This window comes from Mya arenaria, chromosome 8 (assembly GCF_026914265.1).
Source record: "Mya arenaria isolate MELC-2E11 chromosome 8, ASM2691426v1".
NCBI lineage: Eukaryota > Metazoa > Mollusca > Bivalvia > Myida > Myidae > Mya > Mya arenaria.
In genome coordinates, this window is record NC_069129.1 from 33,339,300 (window position 1) to 33,366,493 (window position 27,194).

Consider the following 27,194-nt stretch of genomic DNA (forward strand, 5'->3'; position numbering starts at 1 on the left):
TGATGTTGTTTTTTATTTAAATCATGAGAACAGCAAGTTAGACATATTTCATCAACACAGTGTTATCAACTTGAGTTGTGGTAAGTACTTCATACTTTTCTGTAAGCCTAGTGTTTCATTAGGCCATATTTTTCACATCTACAAAATTTTATTTTTTTAACAAGAGTTCTATGTGTCATAAAATATGCCATCCTTATTTTAGGACACTGTAAATACAGATTTTGTCATGCAAGGGTCATAACTCTGGAGTAACTGAGGTGAAATGGCTGGTTATCAAACTTGACCAAGACATTCTACCAATACTCATTCTGACCAAATTGTATGATGATTAGAGGAAGGATCTTAATTTATTGATCACACAAGACTGATTTTAGGGATTTCTATAATTGGAGGGCCTCAACTTTCTAATTTCTCAAACAATATGGCTGGATATTGAACTTGACCAAGATATGACGCCCATACACATTCTGACCAAAATTGGTGATGATTGGGCAAAGGCTCCTATAGTCATTAATCAGACAAGACCAATTAAAGGTAATTTCTAAAAATAAAGGATGCTAACTTTTGAATGATTCAAGCAATATGGCTGGTTATCAAACTTGTTTGAGATACTATGTTTATACATATTCTGACCAAATTTGGTGATGATTGGACAAAAGCTTAAAATGTTATTGATCAGACAAGACCAATTTGCGGCAATTTATATAATTAAAGTATGATAACTCTCGAGTGACAAGAGGGATCTGGCTGGTTATTAAACTTGTCTGAGATATTATACCAATACACATTCTGACCAAATTTGCTGATGATTGGACAAAGGCTTCTTCAGTTATTGAGATGACAACATACTAGATGTCACCAGCCCGATGCAGGTAAAATTATTACACATCCTGTTTTATAAACAGGCTTATAAAATGCAATTACAGAATGAAATCGCTTCTTGATATCATTGTTAGGTAGTATGCAACCTTATAGATTGCATCGCTGCATTTCCAGCACACCAAAGCAAATGTATTAAAAATACATTTTTCCCTCCATGTCTCAGTTTTTGGCTTCCCCTTCTTTCCCAGTGTCCATCGTTTCCATGGAAACTGAAATAAAGACACCACATGATGAACCAATGCATAATATGTCATGGTATCTTGGAGATGATCAGGGGCAATAACTCCAATCACAAAGAAGAGACTTGCTACTGCACCAAGTCTTAAAGATTGTGTAAATAAGACTTTCACAGAAATGACATCAAGTTCCAGGACAGTGTTTTTTTAATGAAAGAGGATGTCATTCATAAAGCTACATATATGCCAATAGAAAAAATAGCAAACATAGGCACTACATAATTTTAAGAGTTATTGCAATACAGTAAATTCTATTAATAAATTTGTAATTAAAAATATATATTTCAATTTGATTAAATTTGATAACAATGATTCATTAACATTAACACTGTATCTCAATAAGTAAGTCCATCAACTGTCCAAGCGATAATAACAGAGGACATTGCGTGTAAATAATTTTGTTGTGTGTTAATTTTGATTGTTTATATCTGTAATGTATAGAAACAAACTATTCACTTATACTCAATACGAACTCAGCAAAAAAAATGTTTACAAACTATGAAAATTTAAATTTCCGTTACTGTCGCTATTGATATAATGTAAGTTTGCAGAGTCGATTTTAAGGTTCAGAGTAGCTAAAAAAACAAAATTTTGAGTTTGTTAATCAAACCATATATATCTGCTTACTATTAACATGTTTTTTTAATCATGTATATGTTTATACAGTTTGAAATCCTTACTGACACTTCTGTCGCTGAATTTTTTGAATCCAATAAAATTGCCGTTACTGCAATTAAGTATCTTGTTCAATATCAGATAAACCACGACAATACCTATGAGAATGTACAATTGAGTAATTCAATCTATAGGCATATAAAACAACATCAACCCAAATGGATGCCAGCATCGTCTGCTTCATATTTTATTAGTCTTCTTTTAAATGGAAAACTCGAAAGTAAATTGACAAAATATCCGTTACCTAAATTTGACCAATAACTCTATTAAGAGACAATACAATTATTATTGTATTCAGTAGTTGCCACATTGACAACATATGTTTACTGTTTAAAATGTTATTTAAACTGTTTTTAAAGTATCAGACATGTATTTAGAATAATAAAAAATTTCCGTGACCAAAATTTCCGATACCAAAAACATTTAATTGACAATAAATTAAGTTTACCTGGAATGATGACGTATTTAAGTGACGTCATGTCTTTTGTTGTTCAGCCATTTTGTTTCAATGTCATTGGGAGTACGCACGGAACATGTATTGAGTATATACAGATTTAAGATTTGGTTGGTAAGTACATGTTTCTATTTCTATTGAGTTAAACATTTAACACCATTTTACAATATTGTGTTTGCATGAAGCTCAATAAATGATATCAATTGACCACTTGACACAAAATAAAGTACCTCATATTTGTGTAGGGTTTACTGAGAGCCGTCTGAAATACATAAAATTTCCGTTACATGACAGTAACGGAAATTTGGTTTCACATGTGCACTTCGGTCTCTTAGTCAATTGGAGAATATTGTCTTTACAGCTGTATAAATTAATTTGAAATTAATTCATGCAACAACAAAGCTAATATGTATGCAAGTTTGCAACATCACTTGCACAAAATAGTCATGTTTAACTACGATAACTAGAGCTAAATGATTATTATTATTTTTGTAAGTATATGGGTACACTAAAGAGCATCTTACTGTTACTACGGACATGTGATAAATGAAATATTTGTATCTCTAAATGCCCACATGATAGATGTTTGTAAACTATCTTGTTTTTGTAGCATATACCATATACTGTAGGGCATTTGTGAACGTATTCCTGGTAACGGAAATTTCATGTTTTGGTAACGGAAATTTTATATTTTACAGATTGTTTAATTGCAAGGATGGTGAAGAGTAGGGCTAAAATTCAGAGAGAATATCGCCAGAGGTTGAAAGAAAAGAATAATTCTGACTATCTGAGAAGGGAGAGGGACAGGAAAAACAGGAGTTATGTTCCTTCGTCGTCACTATCTGAAAATGACAGGGAGGAACGGAATCGCAGAAATAGACAAAATCTACGGCGATATTATCAGAAGAAAAGAGCTGAGCGTGCCAGAAATTCAACACAAGAGACAAGTGGATATGAGAGTGACGAACATGATACAACAAATGAGCGAGGGAGAATGTTAGTCAGAATGGATTTTTCAAACAGAGATAGTGGGAAAAGAAAGGGTGCGTTGAAGCGTTGGAAAAGAGACAAGTCATTAGCCACTTCCCGCGTGAGAATGCTTGAACAAGAAAGGGACAAGCTTTTCCGAAAATATCGATCCATCCAACGTTCATTACAAAGGCTTAAATTGCGTCTTAACACAGGTCAAGCAAATGCAGAGATGACACCAAACAAGGAAACAGAAAAAGAAATGAAAGATGCAAAACTTGATAAATTCCAGAGGGAAAAGCTAAAAAAATCCCTATTATTTGGACATGTCCTGGCTAAAGAAATCAAGGAAACTAAGAAAGCTACACCTATGAGTAAATTGAAAGCACTGCACAGAGTAGTATCTGGAAAAATAGTGAAAAAATATAAATTCATCAAGCATTTGTCAGATAAAACAGGATTGTGCAGGCATCAGTTAAGCCGGAGTATCACAAAAAACCACCAAATTAGAACCAGTAGAAGGTCAAGTCGACTACAGAAATACAAGAGTGACGTAGTTGAGTTCCTCAAGCGTGAAGATAACAGTAGGACACAACCAGGCAAGAATGATGCCAAAAGGGTCAAAAAGGGAGAAAAAGTTCAAGTACATATTCTCACTGATTACCTGCACAATTTGTTTAACAAGTTCAGATCGGAAAACCCTGACACAAAAATGTCACTCTCGTCATTCTGCAGGTGTCGCCCAAAATACATATACAAGACAGCATTTACTAGTAGATTGTCCTGTTTGTGCACAAAGCATACTAATGCTGCCCTAGCTGTGAAAGCGCTGCGTAGAGCAGGAATGGATTTACCATTAAATCCAGAAAGAGTTGCCAAAGACATGCCAACACATGAAAGCATGGAAACGAAACTATGTGAAACAATTCCCATAAGCCAATGGACAAGAGTTGAGGTAGAAGAAAGGGGAAAGAAGAAATCAGTTACCCGAATTGTTGAAACTATTATGAACAAAGATAAGTTTATCTCCCATTTTGACACCCAGATGGTAGACTTTGATGAACACGTGAAAAGAATGAACACTCAATATGAGCAGATAAGACACTTGAAACAAAATCTACCACCACACGAAATGATAGTTCAAGTCGATTTTGCTGAGAATTATTCGTGCCGTTCTTTGGAAGAGGTGCAAAGTGCATATTTCAATCAGACGGCTGTAACACTACATCCAATGGTGGCGTATTGGAGACTGGAAACCGGCGAACTGACTCATAAAAGTTACATAACAGTTTCGGATGAAATGGCTCACAAAGCGTCAACAGTCGTCACTTTCATTGATGACATAATACCTGAACTGAAAAAGATTGATGACAAGCTTATCACCATCCACTATTGGTTTTTAATTATTTTCAATTGATATGTATACAATAAAATTGAAATAACCTGAAATTAAGTATATTTTTGGTACATGTTTTTGAAATGTTTGCTAATAAATTTCCGTTACCGAATCACTGCTTTTTCTTTACTACCATTTGTGATGACATGCATCATAATTGAATATTAAACAACCTTGTATGTATTACTAAACAGATTCGCAAATAAGCAAAATAATGTTGTTTAATTTTGGAATAGTATAAAAATTAGTTTTCACGAATGAACGCCTGAAGATATTTCTGGTGTTATTAAAACAAAGGTTTTTTAGAAATAGAGCCATCTAAAAAAAGTAGATACAACAACCAACTTATACACAAACATTATCAATTTCAATCCTTCGGACAGAACATGACACTGTTTGCAAAATAAAGGGTATCTATATAACATATGTGATTATATTGCATTCTAAATTCACTACTTGAATGTTAGATGTCAATATAACGGAAATTTAAAGTTAGCTCATTTGCTTTAGTGTAGTGGTGTTGGCAAATCCAAAATATCTACCAAGCCTTACACGCAATGCATCCGAAATTTTCGTTTCAGCATTAGGAAACATTTCAGAATAAACATAATATAAAATATATGGTTTGTCTCAAAGTAAGAAAATTGATTGTTTTATTCTCCTAATGGATTTACTTATTGAGAAACAGTGTAAAGCTTATGAAGAAGCAATGATAAATGTTTAAGTATGAGAGCTTAAATTAAGCCAAAATTTCACAAAATGTGCAATAATTATTACCACAGTGTTTACATAATTGAGTATTTTTTGGATGAAAACAAAGGTTGTCTCTGTGTAAACCACAGACTTTAAGCCTAAAGTCTAAATGCAGGATTTGTTATACAATTGTAAAACAAATACTGGCAATTGATCAACGCCAAACAAGATTGTGTTTAAAAACCTACTTTTTAATATCATATTTTGGCCAAGGGCTCAATGAATTTATCAAAACAACATGTTATGAAGGGCAATATTTCATTCAAGGAAAATGTTTCCAAGTAATTATAACACATTAACTGATTCATTGTTTTGGCATATTTTACCCATCATTTATAATTTTGGAAAATTATAATTGTGTCAAATGTACAAATTTGGGCATTGCGGCTCAACTAAATACTTTTTGAACTACCTCAAACTCGTAGCGGGTAATGATTTTAAAGGGACTGTGTCACAGATTCGCACCAAAAACTGTTTTTTCTGTAATGAATCTCAGGACAATTCTTTAATAGAATGTGTTACGCTTTGATATCATAATTATAAAATAAGTACCAAAATGTAAAAAAAAAATTTGTGTCGGAAACCGGGTTGGAACCTGTGTCACCCAAATTGCAGTCGAGCGCTGTATCCACTGAGCTACGAAGGATAACTCTAAATGAGTGGTATACTTAATCTATAAACCTAACTTCGTTATATTACGTGATAACATCGACAAGCCAATCACGCATAAGGAATGAATTCTGCTAGGTAGACATACCCAGTAAACTTTTTTAATAGAAAAATACGAAATAACTGCCAAACTTAATACTTTAGTTACCAAGTTCATGTCAGTTTTCGACAATTTTCTTTTTTTCTTGCAAATTGGTCATCTGGTGCACAGTTGCTTTAATTCACAACTAGAAAATTATGAGGTTGGCCGAGGTATCTTACCTTTTTCCAACTCGGGTGGAGTAGATTCTGAATCCTCTTCCATTTCATCTGCCTCTGTACATCGCTGGTCTTCCTGCCCTTGGTTCCACTGGGTAACCTCAGCCTCATCTCCTGAGGGGATGCCCAGCGGAGTTTCCCTGCCCGCCGCACTCCCATGTGGGCTAGCTGGGCTAGACTCAGACATGGATTTAGTCTCTTTGAACTGCTTCACTTTGGCCTCTGCAACACACAATAAGCATACAATAAACAGAATGTAACAGATATTTTAGTTTACTGTAAAATCTGGTTGAACATACTTCTAACATTCTTCTTATGCCTACTTGTAATTGGTTGCACATTCTTGTAACATTCTGGCTGATCATACTTGTGCTGTGTAACATTCTGGTTATATAATGACTGTAAATACTTGTAAACTATTATTTTTCTGTGTATTAAATACAGAGAAAGCTTTATATTTTCTTACGCAGCTCTGCCAACTCTACGCCACACATTCTCAGGTAGTGGGACCTTAGGTCTTTGTCCACAAACGAGCGTACGGAGGTCTTCCCTCGCCATCCACAGAATATTATGTCAACATTTGGCTCTGGGTCACTGTCAAAGAGTTTCAGTAAAGGTTATTCAAGCCTATGAACTCAAATTGCATTGTTAAACACCGACATTAAAATTCAATTTTATATTTTCTATCATAATGCTGTAATATTGCCTGTGCTGAGGATTCATTTAAACTCATTATGGTCTGTATTAAATATAATACTTAAAAAGCTCCATTTAAAGTGAGTAATTGCGTAAATATTCATTAAAATATGAAAATAAGTAGCTGTTAAAAATGATCAAATTATTTTTCAATTGAAGCTTACCTTTCAGTCGGAGTAAAATGAAACACTGCACTTCCAGGATCTGTTAAAGCAAAAAAAACAGTATATAAAATATTTTTTTCTGAGCAATACAAAATTACAATTAGGGGCGCTGTTATGCCACAAAAACAGGCCTTTATTTGTGCAATCAGAAAACCTGGCAAATTTAAGTTTATGCAGTGATCTTCACCTTCTTCCTACCAACCCCAAATCCCATCTACTTCAGCTTGCTGGATATCAAGTTTAATCAATGTACATAATTTATGCCTGCAAAAGCCAATTTTCCAATGTTCTGTAATACTGATGTTGATTCAGGTAAAACACACTCATCATACATATTGTAATTCAAATACAGTAATAAAATCATAAAATTAGACCTTGACTTAACCAACCCTAAATGCAAACCTTAGATAAGTATTTACATTTCTTCATCATCATACATCATTCCCAACTCTAGCTATTGAGCAGAACCTTAGCTATCATTTTAGCAACAGCAACCTTGACCCCACTAACCCCTTACATGATCCAAACATGCATTTCCACCTGAGCAGCTTAAAACCCCCACTTATTTCTTACTCAAGTTATTGGTTAGTAACCAATCCAAAGATACGTATTCACAAGAGCTAGCTATTTTCATGCTAAATAAGAATTTTTTCACTAAACTTTATTATCAACAACCTCGATTTTGACCCAACTGACCCCAAATGCAAGTAAGTCTAAGCATTCACTTGCTATTTTACAAGTTTCATCATTACAATATAACTAACTATGAACTGAAACTATTAAGCAGGGAGCTTGACTGTGATCAAATTGAGCCAAAATGCAGTCCCAAATGTACACCTTCATTTAACTTGATACATATAAATTAAGTTCCAATAATGTAAGATTCTTAAAACTGAAGTTCTAATTTTTAAGAAACAGCTTTATACACCAGCTACCTTCTACACAAAAAACTCCATCCTTAACTCTCACTGAAATTATTGAACTGAAATAACATATCTGTTTCTTGCTTTTGTACCAAAATCTTATAATCATGATTTTGTTGGAAAAAAAAATGATTACAAACAAGCATATATATGATAGCAGCAAATTCCGCAACAGTACAAAAGAAGTAATGTTTGTTTTCAGCTTTTCACCTTGTTAGTTGGAAATGAATGACAAAATGACACCTGAAGGACTACATGTATGAACTAAATCCACCAAATAATTCACACGAGATGATACCTTTTACAAAGATAATTGTATTACTAAATAGAATCTTTTCATTGGGGCAAAGAGTTTTTGTAAATATTTTTTAGTAGATTCAACAAATTTAGTCTGTTTTATTGATTATGCACCATTTAATCATTAATTATTAATCAAGTATTCATGATGCCTATATAAGAGAAGATATTATTTGTTTAAATCCAACAGTACCCATGGTGTGTGCCACCTCCTGAGCCAGTGGGCTTAGTTTACAGATGAAGGGGTTCTCTGAGCTCAGAATCGTGATCATGTCTTGTCTGGTGCAGGTCAAACGTCGGCCCTGGACAAACTTCGCTATTGACAAAAGGCCCTGAAAACAAATAAATATAACAATTATAGTACACCTTAAAATTATGATGATTTCTATATTCTTTTATTAGAGCAATTTAAACACTGACCATAGATAAACTTCTTCTTGGTAAGAAGGCCTTGGGATACAAGAAAATATTAATAGAAGCTTGCATGTCAATCAAAAACGAACAAAAATAATTGTCAAAGCCTTGAGAGTTGTTTGTTGTTAAAAATATGTGTATTAGCATATAAAATGGAGTACACGTGTTAACTATTATGGAATGAAAAGAGAGACTTCGAAAAATGCATTCATGCTTTCTTCTAAATTCTGTAAATGTGTACTTTAATTGCTAGTAGGACTTATTCTTGCTATCTCATACTTACAAATATTTACTATCATGACAACTTTGTGATTGTCTACCATTACTTGCTATTATATATTATGGTTGATATTTTCATTTCATTCCAGCATAAATATTACATACTTTTGCGGTCTTGTGCTAAATGATGCTTCAACGCTTTTGGGGTTTGAAAGAAAGCACAATGGAATATACATACCTCCTGTGAGAGTCTGAAGTCACAGCTGGGGACCAGAGGAGAGGGGGCGTTGGAAAAAACCCTGACTCCAAGATTGATGAACTGAAAATACCAAATAAATACATATGCAAACTACATATTTGAAGTTTATTATTTCTATTTTATTAACTTTGACAATGATAATAATATAAACGAGGAGTCAGACATTTCATTTATTGCAAATAATTGTATAATAACAATCATCAGTCCCTCATTTTTTTTCAATTTCAAATTCAATTATTTTTTTAGTAAAAAAGGGCCAGCAGATCATAATACATGTACATAAATGTACATAAATTCACAATAGCATACACAGCGACAAAAGTAAGCAATGCCAACTCCATAAACATCATGAGCAGTATAGTTGTATGGAAGATGGTTGGTAAGGCACAAATATACGTGATTTCTCAGAGTTCACGATATGGTTAATAAATTTACAGATATCGGATAGTTCTTTCAGCATTTTTTGTTGAAAATTGACTGTCAATACATTGAAAGTTAAACTTGTTTCAAAAAAATGACCCAGGTAAGAATTTCATAGTTTTTTAATACTTTTTGTACTAAAGCAAAACCATATATATTCATCTTCAACCGCATCTACATTATGTTCAATTTCACTGATATGTAGATCATGAACAAGATACCTATTATTTATTAAACAACATGAACAACATAGAATTAATGATGTCCCCTGACCTTGACCCTATCATCGTTGTTGATGACAACACTTCGAACCATCTTGGAGACATAGTACAAACTCCGTTTCATGTTTCTGTACATGATCTGTTCCACACCAAATCCATCTTCTAAGTCATAAAACTCCCTGAAAGAGACCAAATATGCTGCAAATTCTATACAAAACATGCTTCATGTTACATGAGACAACTATCTCGGTTATGTCACCTAAGAGTAAAGGTTTCCTTTTTATATACAGTCGCACCCCATTGGCTCAAACTACCAGCAAAAATACCTTGAGCAACACAAAATTCGAGGCAAACGGAAATGCTTTCCTTCAGGAGAAAGAAATCGGTCCTTTATATTCAGTTTGAGCCAAAGAGGAAACCAAGCTAAGCGAGTTCGCGCCAACGATTGGACTGTATATAATTTATTCCCTGTACATCAAGTTTGACTTGTGCTCTTTGAAAAACCTGTATATGTTAAAAATTACACAAAATTTGAAATATAGATGCTATTAACTAATATTCCCAGTCATATAAGGTTAACCAAAGGACCATAACATGATTCTTAGGTGAACTCATTACCCTCCTTGTAGATGATACTTACTTGATAGCTGGCCATATTGGATCGTCCTTAGAACAGAAAATGAATGGGTCCTCCCTATGTCCGTGAATAACCACTGGAATTTCATCAACATCATCATCACTGTCATCCGCAGTTTTCATCTTTTTAGCAGGAGGAGGTTCTGACCCACTGTTTTCCCTTTCATTTCTCTTTTCGGCATGATCCCCTTTTGCTCCCACACTTTCACTTTTGTTTACGTCTGAGTCACTTTGTGGTAGGTCTGATTTGCTTTTTATCAAATCTGATTCACTTTTTGGTAAATCTGATTTACTTTTTGGTAAATCAGATTCATTTTTTGTTAAATCTGATTCACTTTTTGGTAAATCTGATTCACCTTTTGGTAAATCTGACTCACTTGCGGTTATTTTGGCCTCCCCTGCTGGTAAATTACTTTCATGTTCAGCTCCATTTTGGTTCATCTCAATTATGGCACCATCAATTTGACTTGTTTCACTTTTTTCTGTGGTACTATTTCCATCTGTGTCTTTCTCATTCTTTGATGCTGAAACATTAGATATATGGACACCTATTACATTGTGGAAAGTATTTACTAAAGTCAACAGTGATTATCATATTAAAGGGCTCATTACTCTTCAATGTTATTGCCAATGGTCAAAACTATTCCAGGCACTTCTAACCACAACAGCAGTTATGCGTACCAAGTATCAGAATGATACCTGTAAGACACTACATATTTGTTGGAAAAATGGCAACAGTTTCGAGTCTGCCAATGTCACAATCGTGGGCATAACACTGTAAGACGCTACTTGTTTGTTGCCAAAGTTATATCAAAATCCTTTAAGAAGTCTAAGAGATATGCAGCAGACACAAAACATAGTCATATCATAGAAATATGACCTTTGACCTATAAGTGTGACTTTGATCTTAAACCCAGCTAGATGTAACATGTTCTGCACAATGTCTCAATATGGTGAAGTTATTTCAAAATCCTTCAAGCAGACCAAGAGGTATTGAGCAGACATGAAATCTAGTCATATAACCTTTTCACCATTTAGTGTGACTTTGACCTTGAACCAAGCTGGTTGTAAGATGCGCTCTTCACATCGTCACAAAATGGTGAGCATTTGTGATAAGTTTTTTTCAAAATCCTTCTTTAAAACAATTTTAAACAAACAGAAGGATGGACAACTCAAGCTAAAAAAAAATGTCTCCACATTTATGGCGGTCAGTCATAATAGTTGTTAGAAAGACAAAGGGATATGAATCGTCAAAATTTTAGCCTATAAACACTCTAAAAGCTTACATGTCATGTACTACCGCAGTCTTGCCAACTGATCTACACTTACCCTCAAAGTTCTCCACATTCATCTTGTGTTTCCTCCCATGTCTGTGACTGTTGTAGTCATTTTTGCCCTGCAGTAGGGTATTGCACAGCTTACACTTGGCAAAGTGGAATCCTCCTTTCCTGCCCCTCACAGAAAATATTATATGCTCCGCACCTGGCAACTTTTTCTCACTTTCATCTTTGCTACCTTCCTTGTTTATTAAAGGGTCTGCCTTTCCTGCAAATTATTTTTTACATTAGAATTGTTAAAACAAGATTTAATCCTCAATTTAATCCCAATACTCATTTCTTGTTGTATTTTTCAGTCCATAAAGGGATACTTTAACCATTATTATAGCCAGAGTCATGGGCCTTGAAACACATGTGCCTAAGTGATATTTGGTGTACCATGAACAAAAGTTTTATGTGAACACCTTGAGCAGTTTTTGTTTTATGGCAAATGTTAAAATGACCGTTACGCCAGGCATAAATTTCCATAATGGTGGTGATGTCGACGATGTATCGGAATATAACTGTGTGAGTTACATGTATAGTTGTCTCTACAAACGTTTGCCAACACACCGCCCACTCACATGATGACTCCAATATATCCCTGTTTGCAAGAGTATAATAATAGCTCATATTTTTAGAAATGATGTCATTGTTTGGCTTACTGCTTGACCTAGCTGAGACCCAGGGTAATTCACTCTTCTTCTCTAGAACAGCTATGAAAAATGCCCCTGTGTTCTGATGGTGGGGAAGCACTCGGATACTGAAATGGTCAGAGGAAAAATTATCACCAGTGTATAGGCTTCTATGATTCCAAACTGAAATCTTATGGAACAGGATTACTGAGAGTGGTCTAGTAGTGAGTTTTCTATTATCACACAAGATGTTGTGGGATAGATCACCACCATAATACTTCTGTCTGTTTGTAAACGAAACACTACAAGGGAAATAATTCAAGCATGATTCTATAAGCTGCTTTTACCCCAATCAAGATAAAAGAAATTGGTATAAACTATACCTGCTAATTAGAATGTTTGCTGCTTAATATTCACACAGAATATATTTGAAAGACTGTTAACTGGCATATAATGTACATGAAGTACATGAATACACCATTGCCTGAAATACGTATACTTATTTCAGGTGCCCAATACACTATTTATTCCATCTTGGCATTTTTTTTACGTATGTTATTTATTATGAACGTGTAATTGAACTAGTTCGGTAATAAAACACTTATGGCCAGTTGCTCAGCTGTTTCTTATCCAATCTTCGTTTATACAACAATAGCTAACAGTAAAATTACAATTGGTGTGATCCGTTTTAATCCTATAAAATTAATTTAAGAAAGTTTAGCAATTGGCCATTTTTGAATTGCTTTGATGCCCAACAGTTGAACCATTTGCTTTTGGCGAGGAAAAACCAAGTGATCTAGTGCTTGAGACCTTTTGGCCTCTGGCAAATGTTCACTTGTCCTTCCAAAACCTCGGGCATATAGTTTTAATGGAGATCAGACTGATTACAATTGCTCACTATTTGCTATCTAACCCAAGCTGGCCTTGAGACATCATCGATGTTGATAGCTCATTGCAAATCTGTCGTAACTTCTTACATGTATAGAAATTTAGACATATACAACAGTATGGCAACATACATTGACAATGTAATGGGTAAGGCAACAAACACTCACCATCTCTCGAGTTTGGCGTCCTGTGCCTCTGTAATGATTGGGGGGAAGATTGTTGTATCCCAGGAGTTCACAAACTGTTTAGCAGCCAGCTCCTCACTCTCGTACCAAACACCACTCTTGCTCATACACTAAAAATTAGCAGACAGAGTTTTCTCTCAATTGTAATAATATTTATAACATTGAAATAGGTTAGCCTATTATGAACGAATTTATTATAAAGAATCCATAACAGAATCATATAAAATCATGAGAGTTCTTTGTTTTACACAATAATGGTCTTTCTTTGTTGAATTTTAAGTACATTGACAAAATTTATATACAATCTTGATAAAATTTATATACAATCTTCAGATTTGGCCTTGCTTTTAAAAAATGAATTGTAATAATAACAATTACACTTTTCACAGCTTTTTCTCAATTAAAATGGCAATTCAAGTTTATGTTTGATAAATAGAGAAAAAATTAATAAACGTTTGTGTGATGAACTATGGTAGCAGCAAAATCAACAATTTTCGGTGAACACCCAAATCTACAATTTTTACAAGTATACTGTACGTAATAATATGTTATACCTTCCAACTATAAGTGCCCTTGCAGTATTTGAGGCCATTCAATTTGTCGCTCACATCAACAAGTTCAACTGCACCAGCTGTAAATATAAATAATAATACAATGAAAACTACAGGGTCAACCCTACTACATGTGCATTTCAATACAAGTTCTTATTCTCATATGGTTTATGGTTCAGACAGTTTCTTGCGCAGAGACTGGAGAGATCGGAGCGTATATTTACGAAGCAACTTAGGTTGAATTTTCAACATAGAAAATGGCCTTTTCCTATAAAGGCTGAATTTAAAGAATATATGATATATGCTAGAAACTTGTCATATTATAAATCTTCCTAAAAACAATAGATGTAATAAAATCATTATCTTTGAAGGAACAAGCTTATACAACCAATGTTTGTTTTACTCCTAACTAACCACATTGCTTGATGAGGGTCAAGATGACGGCCTCGTCTTCTATGGGGTTAAGAGAGCATGTCGAATACACCAGTCTACCTCCCACTGCCAACAGCTCAAGCCCACGTTGTAAGATCTTCTTCTGTATTCTGTAACAGCAACAGCTTTATAATCATGTATGAATGTGAAAATCTTTTGAAGTGCAATAGTAAAAAGAACCTGGATAGGATTTTGTTTTTTTTGCGACAACATTGACCTTCAAGGGAAATGCATAAAAGTGACAAAAAAATGGCTTACCATTTTTTAACTAGAGCTGTCACCGAGCGAATAATACCCCTAACATGACACCTGAACACAGGAATGGCAATCCTAAGTTGGCATGCATCACAAGGCTCAATTTTCATCTCTCCTGTTCAGTTTCATCCAGGTCAGGACAGAGTTTTTGGAGATGAATCATGCACACAAAAGAACAAAGTGAATTTGGTCAAATTTCAAGCTCTATGACTCCAAAGTCAATAGTGTGATCTCACTGTTGATGAAACTTGTTCATATTATACATTTTGCCCTTTAGCATTGTTACCCAGTGTAGTATAAAAGGATTACAAATAGTTCAAGTTAGAAACTAATACAAGTGAATTTTGGCAATCGAGGGCCATAGCTCAAGTATCAAGAATGCAATCTGAATGGAATTGAGACAAGTGATTATTTCTATAAACATTGTAATCAAGTTTGGCAAAGATTGGTTCAAAAATTTAGAGAGAGGATAAAGGGAATTCGATCAAATTGACAGATCAAGGGCCATAACTCTGGAGATAATAACATGATCTGGTTGTTAATTGATCTCAGACAATATATTATTCCCATTAACATTGTGATCAAGTTTGGTAAATATTGGATAGAAATGCTCCAGTCAAGGAGGGACTTAAAACCGACAATGATGATGCTGATGGACAACATGGTCCCTTTAATTCTGCCATGCTATACAGACCGACGGCCAAACAATTGTTTTAATATGGATTAAAAAGACTGCAAGAAAGGCGTTCTATGCATTGACAATATTTTAAAGCTTAAATGTCTGTTCTACGGATTCTTATTTTAAAATTATGCAAATGGCAGCCCGGTACAGCAGAACAATGTACGATCATCTGTCATGGAAACTGCATGGAGAAACCTGTATGATCATATGCCTTTTACCAGCTGGAAATTAAGTTAACACAAGATTATTTAGCTAGATAGACTGCATTAAAAAGTACCTGTGAAGATTATATCCACCGTTTATGTGCCACTTGCTCCAAATGTCTGGATTCTTTCTCACAGTCCCATCACCACTGTAAATCAAATATATAAATTTATTGTTGATTTTTTTTTATGCTCTGAAAGAAAGAAATCAACAAAGAGGAACAATTAGAAACTTGGAAATTGGGTAGTGACCTTAACCTTGTTCCAGCCAATCCCAAATACTAAGCAGACATTGCTGTAATCCATGTTTATTGCTGAAAATTAGTAATTACATAAGTTATTCAAATTTTCTGTATTTTTTTTACCTAAATCCAACCGCATGGAATTTTTCACATAAGGCTGCTGTATACATTATTCCATTGATCCACATATTATTCTTAACTTGGTTATTATATGTTTTTATTATGACCTTGACATCACTGTCAAAAAACAACTTCCTATAAATTTGTTATATACCAATTTCCATTGCTTAAGTTATTTATTGCAAACAGAAAAAAAAAAAGTTTAAATTTTGGTAACATCTCAACACCCCAAATTGCATCACTACCGTATTCATTGATGCTAACTTAAGTAATTGAGCAGAAACATTTTTTTTATATATTTAAGAACAGCAACCTTGACTTCCACTGACCCAAAAATGCAATCTCAAGTTATGTCTTCATATACATGTAAGCTACATACACACCAAACTTCATCACTATCCATCATCAAATTTAACTTTAATAAGTTAAAGAGTGGAAACCACCTGTTTGACTCCCTCAAACCTGCACAACCAAGGACATAGCAGAATCTAACAACCAGAATTTCGTTTCAAAATATTTCGTCAAAATTAATCCTACATATACCACTGAATGCGCTGTTTTACTTTTTCATGATTTAAGAATGTATCATGTTCCTGTCCAAGCACAGTATTTTTACTAGGGATGCAAACAAATATTCGAATATTCGATATTCAATCGAACGTTTGGTATTCGAATGTCAAAATTGGTATTTGAATATTCGATGTTTTTTGTTTGATATTGTTTTAAACCTTTTGCCTACAACTGTCTTGTGTATACAACTGTTTTCGCTTGTCTTGTTTTTTGCAACGATCCTTATAAATGCCAGAGGTGTGAACGTGATGACACTATACACGCGTCATATGTTAATTAGGGACATTTCGTCGGTACTATAAACAGTAGCCGAAATTTTACGAAAATTGGCTATTAGACAAGTGACATCAAACAAGTTTCAAATTTTTTCGGTAAATTTTAATGGCCATGCCAATAAAGGATATACGAAATCAGCCACCAGAGTGGTGTCATGACTGCCAATTAAGCTGTGCAATATTGCACAAAACGCCGTGATGATATGATTCTCATGTGCTAGTTATGTGCTCTTAACAATTCTTCATGTTTCAATATAACGTCCGTGCTTTGAAATGTACAATAGATAAGTAAAATATTCAGGGTTATTTTCGTTTTATTTTTTAACTAATTCCCGAGTAGGTTTGGTTTTCCATAGTTATATTTAGTAGAGATCAATCCCTGAACGAGGCTGCTCGTCCTTCAAAACGAGCATCCGTTAGTTTATCATGACGTTTTTGTTTGTTCAAAATCTATTGATCAGTTTGTTTGATTTATTTTTTGTAAATGGGGAATTTCAGAGTCTAATTTTCGGGAAAATCAGGGTTTCGTCGCGTGTACCGGTTATTACAAAGGCCCCGGCTATTACTGTAGCGAAATATAACAGACGTTGACTTCATTTCTAAATATACATTTTGGTTATCAAATATTTGAATATTCGATTGAAAGAATTACCGAATATTCGAATATCAGTTTTGCCATTCGTTTGCATCCCTAATTTTTACCAATTATCTGCAGATTTCATTGTTCAACATATTATAAGTAAAACCTGCACTTACCTGCAAGGAACATCACACAGTATTCTGTCATACTTGATGACTTCTGCATCCTGAAATACAACATACATATCCATCATTTATCAAAATGGCTATTCTCATTATTTCCGACAAGTAATTATGATTTGAAACCAATTTTCAATACTTTTGTTTTAATTCCAAGAATTAAAACTCAAGGTTCCATCGCCAAACACTTAAGTGCTTTTCGATCTTTCAGATCAGTTGCAGAGGTCATGTCTTCTGGGAGGCAAAAGCAAGTCACTCTGCAAATGCTGAACAATATACCAATCAAAATTATCAAAAAGAATAAGTATAGGTGAAATAATGTTGAAGATATGAGCTACACAAGAACTTAAGGTTGAGTTAATACTATGTCAAGGGGCTGTAACTGTTGCCTTATAATATAAAATCTCAAACAAAACCACAGGTGTATTTCTTGTGTTAAATTTTACCTCTGATTTGGAAGTAAACATGTTGGGAAGAATTCGAGCATCGTGATTGATAATCATACAGTTTGGGCTCTGCAGTCTTTTCACTTGATGAGTCATCAGGTAGCATCTCTTGTTGTCGGCATCATTAGCCACTACATATCCATCTGTTCAAATGTATAAGATATAACAGTTAAAATACCTGCAAACTTAGACAATATTATTTTTTCAACGCTATTCCCATGCAAAGATCAAGGTCCTGAGTTTCTCAGCCTCACAAGATAAAATCATATTTAAGAAATATTACACATCATTGAGGGTCATACGACATTAAAAGGACTGGCAAGTCAGCACCCGAAGGTGTATATGGATTTAGGTGCTAGCTGAAGACAAGTAACAAATACTACAAACACCTACCAGGAACTGGTACATTGTCATCACTGTGAAGCATCTCAATAAGCTGGGCTGTCTTAGAACCAGGTGCAGCACACATGTCCAGTATCTTGTAAAAGAAAGCACAATCAGATTGTAAATAAATAATAACTACACAATCTACCTTCAAAGCATGTAATTTAAACATTTTGATGAATTATACTTCAGTTTAAGATAATGACTGACAGCCTTTGAAAATTCCAACAATTAACAACACTCTAATTGTTCATGAATATTTTTCTACACTGACAAACTAAATCAAACAGAATGGTGCAGTATTTAAAACCCATAATGAATAACTTTATAGGTGTTAACCAACCTTATGATGTGGCTTAATATCCATGACTAGAGGTGGAATCATGCTCACAGCTTCCTGACGACTGATGTTACCCTGTTTAAACATATGATCATTTATTAACATGTGTTTTCATAAACATTAATTGATTTCCTGAAGAACTGTACTGTGAAAAATTAATGAAAAAATAAATGTATTATTTCTTTTAACATTTGCAGACATGAGAAATTTCGCTTAACTCCAGTCCTTTGATACATATATCCCATCTTAAGCATTTGGGCCAAGTCTGAAAACCATCTTTTGCAAGAAAAATTTGGTTGGACTCAGAATGAATAGAACTTATGTATTATACATGCTAACTTAGGATTGCCATTCCTGTGTTCAGTATGTAAAGAAGGACGAAGCAATGCAGTATGTATATGAATGTGATGAGAAAGTCTAGACATTTTCATCGAGGCTATTGTATTGTAATGATGGCAAAAGAGTTGGTGGTTGACAGAAGTATGATCATAAACACTCAGTTCAAAATTGTATTTAAGTGGTAAGTTATTTGATCATTTTTTTAGATTAGTCATTTAATTCTATAATTATTTAAAGCCAATAAAACCATTTGAATGCACAAACTAGTCGAAAGATTACCAGTGGACAACTTATCCAAGTTTTAAACAATTGGCTGTTAAGCAAGGAAAGTGAGATAACAAGACGCTCACTTATTCTAAACAATTTGAAGTTGTACTTACACTCTCTGTCTCTGAGATGAGAAACCCATGAAGGCTTTTCATAGTGCTGTCATTCTTGATCTGTTTCTTTGTGATATCCAGTTGCCAAGCAAGGCCATTTGGGTACCTAAAAATACATGTGCAGACACAATGTAGAGTCAAGATCAGCTCTGGTAAAGGCATTTTCCAGTACACAAAGCTAAACCCTGTTTCACACTTTTCTCTCTATTACTCCCTTCCTCTCTCACTCCCTATATATCTCTGTCCCTCGCTCCCCTTCCACCCCCCCCAACGCCATCCCCTCTCGCTCCCTATAAATCTCTGTCCCTCGCTCCTTCACACACCTCCCTAAATCCCCCCACTGTCCCTCCATTTCTCCCTGCTCTTATAAATTTGCTCTGTAATGGTATTGTGAATCATGCTGCACATCTGATAGACACAAGAGTGGCCATTTCTCTGCTTCCCTCTCGTTCATACTTTTTACCCATTAGACTATTGATACGATAATAATATATGTTTTTTATTCAATAAAATTGTTTCAGCATTTCAGATCTAAATCTGCCCATTTGTGACAATCTGTTTTTAAATTCTGCCTTTTTTGGGACCCCAGGCCTGTTAGAGCCCTACATTAAATATAGTTACCATGGCAATGACTTAGGCTCAACCCTGGCAGTGCTTCCCCCTGCTGAGACAAGTTTGTTGAAGTACTGGCCCCTCAGGATCTTTAAAATCTGTTCTGCTTGGCTGTAAACAAAGAAGTTAACAAATATTAACATGATATAGGGCATAGTTGTTGATGTCAGTATAAGATACTTTAAATCCATTGTGAAAATTTTCACTCATGTCAACTTTGTTGGGTTCAGTGTAAGCTCATATTTTATTTCAACAATGTCATACAAAAACAGGAGTGAAAATATAGTTTTTCTATGATCAGGAGTGAACTACTAGAGCCATCACTGGACTAGGGCCCCGAATGATAGCATATTTGACAGGGGAGCAATTTAAATGCATGCTAAAAGTCAACTGGGCAATCCATATTTTTCAGAATGTTAATTTAATGAAGGAAATGTAACAGATAAGTTTAATGATTACATGTTTTTTTGATAAAATAGCTTTCACAAACAATGCCAAGATAGTTTATTACATAAAATGTTCCAGTTAGATCATAAACATTTTCTTTGAGATATTTCACTACACATAATTGATGTTGGAAACTTTAGCCATGTCTTAACAATAAGATAAGGCGATTTGCTAAAGTAATCTGACCAAACTAATATCTCTTGAATGTATATCAAGGCAGGACTGCATTGCCAAGTTACAGCCCGGACAAGCCAAAACCGTACAGATGGATTAACTCCGTACGCACATCTTCTGAACTGCCATTGTGGCAACTATGCAGGGCGCTCAACACATTTGTACCTTTGTACAATTATCAGAGAACAAAAAAAATTGAATCAAATCAAGAGAGTTTGAGTCATGGAAATTTGACAATATAGTAAATTGACTTTGTTGCTTACTTGCGTGAGCCAGTTACACGAAAGGTTGTTGGTAACGGTTCCCTCATTGCTCCCATAAAGGCATCCCATTCCCCATCTGGAACAATACCTATACCCTAAAAGATGAGAGATTAACATTTGAAACTGCATAACTTTACACTTAGCCTTTTCAGACAATGTACGGACATTTCAGACCATCACCAAGATGGAATACTTGAGTTGTAAACCAATGTGTTTTGTAGGTAACATGCTGTTTTACAAAATTTCAGCACTTTTGGATAATGTAAGATTGGTTGAAAATTAGCACAGTATATAATAAGCATAAATTATTCAACATTACCGATTTCAGAACAATTGCTAATTCTAAACTTAATTTTTTTATTTGACTATTAAAGATTCAATGTCTTTTTATATAATTGCATAATCATAACTCTTACACTGTAATATCTTTCAAACATTTCATTTTTCTTCAGTGCCAACACATAGCCTTTCCCTGCCAGCTCTGGGTTCTCTTTCTTCATTGCCTCCTGAAATGTACAAACAATACCAGTAGAAATACCTTCCAAAATACTTCCTATTGTTTCTTGTTACAGCCTGATTTTTTTTAAATAATTATGAGAAGGACAATGTGATGCCAACCCTACCATTTTTAAATTCAATCTGTAAATGTGTTTCAATATGAACAGTAGATTAAAAGGCCTTAAAACTTAAATAATACTGAAAATCGCGTCAAGGTCATTCCCCAATAATGACAATCACGTTCTAACATAAAGCCTAATAAAAAAGCCAACCTACCCAGGATTCTCAATAAGTTTATGTTTTAACTGACCACCAAGTACTTATTCTAGTTAAAATTAACTCATTTTTCCAAATTTTAAACAGCCCAATTGCCTGTACATCTTGGCAGGCAGCCAGTTCTTAATGCGAACACCACCTACTCTACCCATTTTTGGACAAGGTGTAACCCTAATCGCACAGTTTATTTATTTGCCTAATGTTGAAGCACAGCCCAAACAATAAGTGTTGCCCACAAAAAACTGATGCAGGGCTTTTTCTGCCCATTTTGGGAAAAAGACCCTAGACATTTTGGGAAATTTTGCGTCGTGAAAATGCCGAAATTGGCAAATTTTACAGTTAAAAGAAAAAGCTGTCTAGTCTCCTGCGAATTAGGAAAGGATTTAATATTAGTTTATTTTCCCTTCAAAAGACCCACAATGGCTGGAACATCAATCCTTGGGGAGTAAATATCTATTGCAATAAATCATGACAGATAATATTTCATATTTCCGATCTCTGAAAGTGATGAAAATCAATGATTTCTGAGTTCAATTACCAAAAAAAACTTCACATAACATAATTTATTAGGATGCTGAAAATGCACCAGTACAGGTTAAAAGAATTTCTAAAGAAAAAAATAAATATTTATATATATATATATTTTATTTTGCTTTGGGAATGGGTCCGATAGTCGGACCCGTGGGTACTATAGAAAAAGCCCTGTGATGACACATTGAAAACCTTTTATTAATTCAATGGGTGATATATCTTTAAAACATTCACTCTGAACAATTCAGCAGTGAGTGCTTAACTAGCCTAGCAACAATGCAGTCCATATAAAGAGCCGCTTCCAAGTCTTTGACAATATTTGTTTAGGTGACTCTGGGTGTCCATATCCCACTTGTTTTTTTCCTAGCCAAGAATAACAGATCCCAGCGCAAAGTATATTGAGCGGAAAGATAATGGGCACCTGCTAGATAGTTAAAAAATGGTGATGCTTTGTTGACAGATTGATCTGATCTGAATTTGAGTTTCATGAAACACTTAACTGTAATCACAGGGGCAGGTTGCGTTGTTTTGACACACCACGCCCCTGTCCGTTTTTTTGTTTGTTTTTTTTTTATCAATTTTTTTTTTATCAATTTTTAGTAAGAATATGATGTGGAAACTGTAACTTGTGATTGTTGGCCAAAAAATTTTTTTTTGGTAAATTTTTATTTTATTATCTTTGTAAAGGGTGACGACTTGACCCTGAATTTCCATATATTTGCCGACATGACCCTGTTTAAGAAGCCATAACTTTATCAAATCTTAACCAAACTCTACATTTTTGGACTTTCCTTGTAGAGTTTGTGTTAATCTTTAAGAAAATGTACAGTTTTAACGAAAACAAATGCAATTTCAAACCCAAATTTCCTAAAACATGTTACTCGACGAACCAACTACCCGCTAATTTCACCGAAATTTTCCAGACTAAAATACATTATCCCGCTATTGCATTATCAATTCAACACGTGTACCTAAGAGAAACAATATATCTATCACGATACAGGTGAAATGGAAGTCAAATGTCGTCCCATAGAGCCGATAAAAATTGATAAAAAAAAAACGACAGGGGCGTGGTGTGTCAAAACAACGCAACCTGCCCCTGTGAGTGTAATGTGCGAAAAATATTGACTAAAAATAATTTATATGTAAGTTTTGTGTTTACATTAATCAATGCAGTGTTAAATATTGTTGATTTACAGTCAAACTGAATATATTTTACATTGGTATGATTCAGTCAACTTGTAGCGTTTAGGGAACAAAATAAATATCCAAATGTTAAAAAAGTGTGCATTATTGTGGCTATCTTCAGGAGTACATATTTTGGAAACACTGTTAAAATCATTTCAAATTCAAACTGTTAAAGCAAGATTTCAAGCAAAAATTGTCTGACTGGCAGATTTTCTTTCAGGCTGACAAAATCTTTGAGTCTGTCGGACAACACCATTTCTGCAAACTTTTACAATCTCTGTCTAACAATCATAGGAGTTTAGGTTTCAAAAAAGAGAAAATCACCAGCACATTTGGTCACGTATTATGGTAATTTGATGTTTTAAATATGAAAAATTAACACACTAAATAATTTTCTACACTAGTCATTTTTTTGCTTACAAGTTTAATGTTGCTGACAGTCGCGAAATCATGTTGCACATTATTATATCGCTTTTTTTAAGCTGACACTCACCCATTCTTCCTTTGAACGCTTTGGTCTTGAATTCCGTGCCGATTGCTTCTTCTTTCTAGTCATGATTTTATTGACGAACAATTAAAAAATCAAACTGATCTGATAATTTGCACAAACATGTGGAATATTTGACAACTTCCGGTTTCGTAAAAGTAAAACCTACAAAGAGATATTATTTTAGAGACGGTAAAAATAATTCTAATGAAAACAAGGAAATGAGCAATACTATTTTAGCCAAAAAATACGGACTGTTAATACGTATTTAAATTTATGAAAACCGGGCACCCAAACCGCACATAATTTTAGTTTTAAGTTAAAGCGAATTGTGTTATCAAGTTCATCATAAAAAAAACATACTGTACACTATGATCCTGCTGGGAAAATAAAGGTACTGTGACAGTTCAGGATATATATTTTTTATCTTTTTGCGATGCAGCTCATTTTACTTAGGTCCAACTAAAGTGACGCAATGGAGTCTTTTAACGATTGTTGCTTTTGGCAGATTCAAGACACTTAACAAATGTCAAAATTATTAATAAGTACCCTTATGGCTACTTGTGACTCTCTTGTTTTATCTCCAGCTTCAAGTACATCTATTCATACTTTTGAGTTACAATTACTTAAACTCTTTACTTTTCGCAGTTTAAAGTGCTAGATTAAAAAACGACCAGTTTGTATAGCAATTTCTTTGTGAGAACACAATGCACTAGGTCTTATAGTGCTAGAGCAGATAGGGTAAGCGTTAAACATTTTTTATTTGTTTAGGGTAACATCCCGACATTTCTAGGTAGGGTACAATGAAGGTACATTGTTTTTTTCAAATATACTTGACATGTAGGTCAAGATCATTTTCTTGCAAATAGCGCTATTTCTTGCAATTGTAGTTCTTGTATTGTTGTATTGCTGTTGTTATCATTTTATGGACCATTATTCTGTCAAAAACTAATGACAGTTTAAGTTTAAGAAAGAGTGTGTTAATGGTGGGAAGACTTTGTTATTTTTTGGCAATGCACCACTTAAAAAGTATACATTTTCACCCAATTTAGTTTAAAATACTCTGAGATAATCCTGTTTGTGAAGAAAAGTATTGTCCAAAATACATTCGCCTCTTATAATCTGCTGTTATTAGAATTTAGTTACAACAATTGTTACTATTAAATGCTTGCAAATGAACTGAGCAACTGAAGCGTACTTCTGTCAATGACAATCACTTAATAAAATCACATGCAACAAATTATTATTTTTTATTTTATTTTTTTAAATCCCTTTAAATCATACTTATGATCTCTAGCATAGTTTGCCCTTGGAAGGGCCCTGGCCCGTTTTCTATTCATCTGAGATACTGCTTTGGTTGTTTCATTGCTTACGACTTTTACTCCCTCCTATTCTATTCAAATGGCAAATGCTTTCTGTATTTGAGTGTTGTAAGATTATATTTTAAATTTGTTTTTCAGCAAAGGGAAAGTGATTTAATACCAACTTCATCGCAGTGACATTAAAACACAGGAAATTATTACTTTCTTAATAGCATCAAGAGGATATGATGAAATTTCATCACTAAAATAAAATGGTGAAGTAGTGTTGAACTTGGAACTAAGCTGGCACATATGGAGGTGAATGGTGAAATGACCTTTTGAACTCGAAACTAAGCTGGTACACTGTGAAGGATGAAGCTACAGACATTCCAGATTAGCTTCAACAATGCTCAGGGTGTGTTTAATGCCGGGGACAGTGTCAGCGGTGTTCTCCATCTACACCTGTTAAAGCCCATGAAAATGAGAAGTAAGTGGAATACTGTATTAATTTCGGGGACATTTTATGAATAACTTGTAATACCCCCACCAAACAGAGTTTTGGTAGAGGGTATATATAGGAGTGAGCTTGTTGGTTGATCGGTCTTGTCTGGACAATAACTCATGAAAGGGTCGTCGGATTTAAATGATTTTGTAAACATTTTAAACGGTAAAATACAGGTTATGAAAAATTGTTTGACTTTGGTTTCAGTCCAGTGCACACAGTGTATTTTAAGCAAATTTTCAAAAGTTGAAAAGGGGCCATTATAAAACTCTAGGTAAAATAATTATCTGTATAAATTTGCCTATCATAATAATAAATCTTTATAATCACATGATTTAAACATATTTTATTGCCTTTCTCCTTTCAACATGATCAGTATTTACAACAATGATATAGAGTATACAAAAAGCAAATGGGCTGGACACAAGTTCTAACAACATTCAGGGGCGTAGCTAGGCCGTTTCGAAATATACGCACAATTGTGGTTGAAATTTGCGGAATGCCCCTCTGGAACTCTGGGTTTTATCAAAGGTCAGAATGATACTGTATAGCAAAATAAATGTCTAAGTACAGGATCATCAGCATTTAATTAATGAATATTTAATTCAAAAATGCAATGTCCAAAACGGTTTCATAGGAAATTCAAAATGGAAATGGTCTTAAATTATAAAAATGCATAATAACGTTTGTTAAAAGTGTTTCCTTAGCTCATTTAACATTTTCAACACGAACACACTCTTCTATTTCATAGCAATAAGTCGTTTAAAGTATGTACTAAAGGAAATTGTCAACGATTACCACATAAAATTACACCTGAAAGAAAATGCAAGACGTCGATCCTATCCTTCTTCTGGGTAAAGATGTCTATTACCCGTTGCGTTTCGATTTCCCGCTCACGGTAAACATTAAGTAGTCCGTTCTGTTGTCATTGTTGATTGGAGATATGTAGTTAACCTCCTCATCGTTGAGAATGACCGCTTCGCAGTAGCGGTTGACACGAGCATAACCAGCAGCACTAAAATGCACATTCTTATGCTTGGGTATGCGTCTTTGGATGCTACAGACAGGCATTTATCCAGTGAATCATATGCTGCAGCCACAGAGACTTGAAAGTATGATGCAGATCCCAACAGCTGCCCCTGGCTTTCTTTAAATAGTTGCCTGTGGTCCCAGTTGGGTAAAACAGTCTTGACCCTGATGTCAATAATGTCTTCCCAAAGCGTTTTCTTCTCCTCGTCATACACCTCATATGCATTTGACACTGAGTACCGCAGCCATGGATAGGTTGTAAAGTAGTTGGCTTGCATTTTCCTGAACTTTCCCCTGATAATCTTCAATACGAGAACTATTCAATTATTGCATTAAACATTTT

General features: G+C 34.4%; 2 protein-coding genes across 3 annotated transcripts in view; one reads left to right on the forward strand and one right to left on the reverse strand.

Moving 5' to 3' along the window:
• LOC128242806 (RNA cytosine-C(5)-methyltransferase NSUN2-like) lies at window positions 1–24,505 on the reverse strand. Its single transcript, XM_052960142.1, has 24 exons — window positions 24,383–24,505; window positions 24,026–24,184; window positions 21,456–21,545; window positions 21,040–21,134; window positions 20,165–20,266; window positions 19,544–19,649; window positions 18,828–18,899; window positions 18,494–18,578; window positions 18,101–18,243; window positions 17,652–17,701; window positions 15,763–15,837; window positions 14,531–14,658; window positions 14,120–14,196; window positions 13,548–13,675; window positions 12,523–12,620; window positions 11,871–12,086; window positions 10,546–11,065; window positions 9,958–10,084; window positions 9,244–9,324; window positions 8,566–8,704; window positions 7,153–7,192; window positions 6,759–6,886; window positions 6,296–6,514; window positions 1–1,091 (listed from the first exon to the last, which is right to left on the reverse strand). Exons 2-24 carry the CDS (start codon window positions 24,086–24,088, stop codon window positions 1,042–1,044), a joined length of 2,832 nt encoding a protein of 943 aa, XP_052816102.1. The 5' UTR covers window positions 24,089–24,184; window positions 24,383–24,505; the 3' UTR covers window positions 1–1,041.
• The window catches only part of LOC128242807 (arrestin domain-containing protein 17-like), a 14,111-nt gene continuing 11,112 nt past the window's right edge, over window positions 24,196–27,194 (forward strand). The window contains exons 1-2 of one of the 2 annotated variants that reach the window (XM_052960143.1): window positions 24,196–24,413; window positions 25,480–25,807. In XM_052960143.1, coding sequence (XP_052816103.1) covers window positions 25,693–25,807 — 115 coding nt within the window. In that variant the 5' untranslated portion in view covers window positions 24,196–24,413; window positions 25,480–25,692. Of the gene's footprint in view, window positions 24,414–24,626; window positions 24,761–25,479; window positions 25,808–27,194 lie in introns of those variants that run through there. The other variant, XM_052960144.1, reaches the window with a different exon arrangement.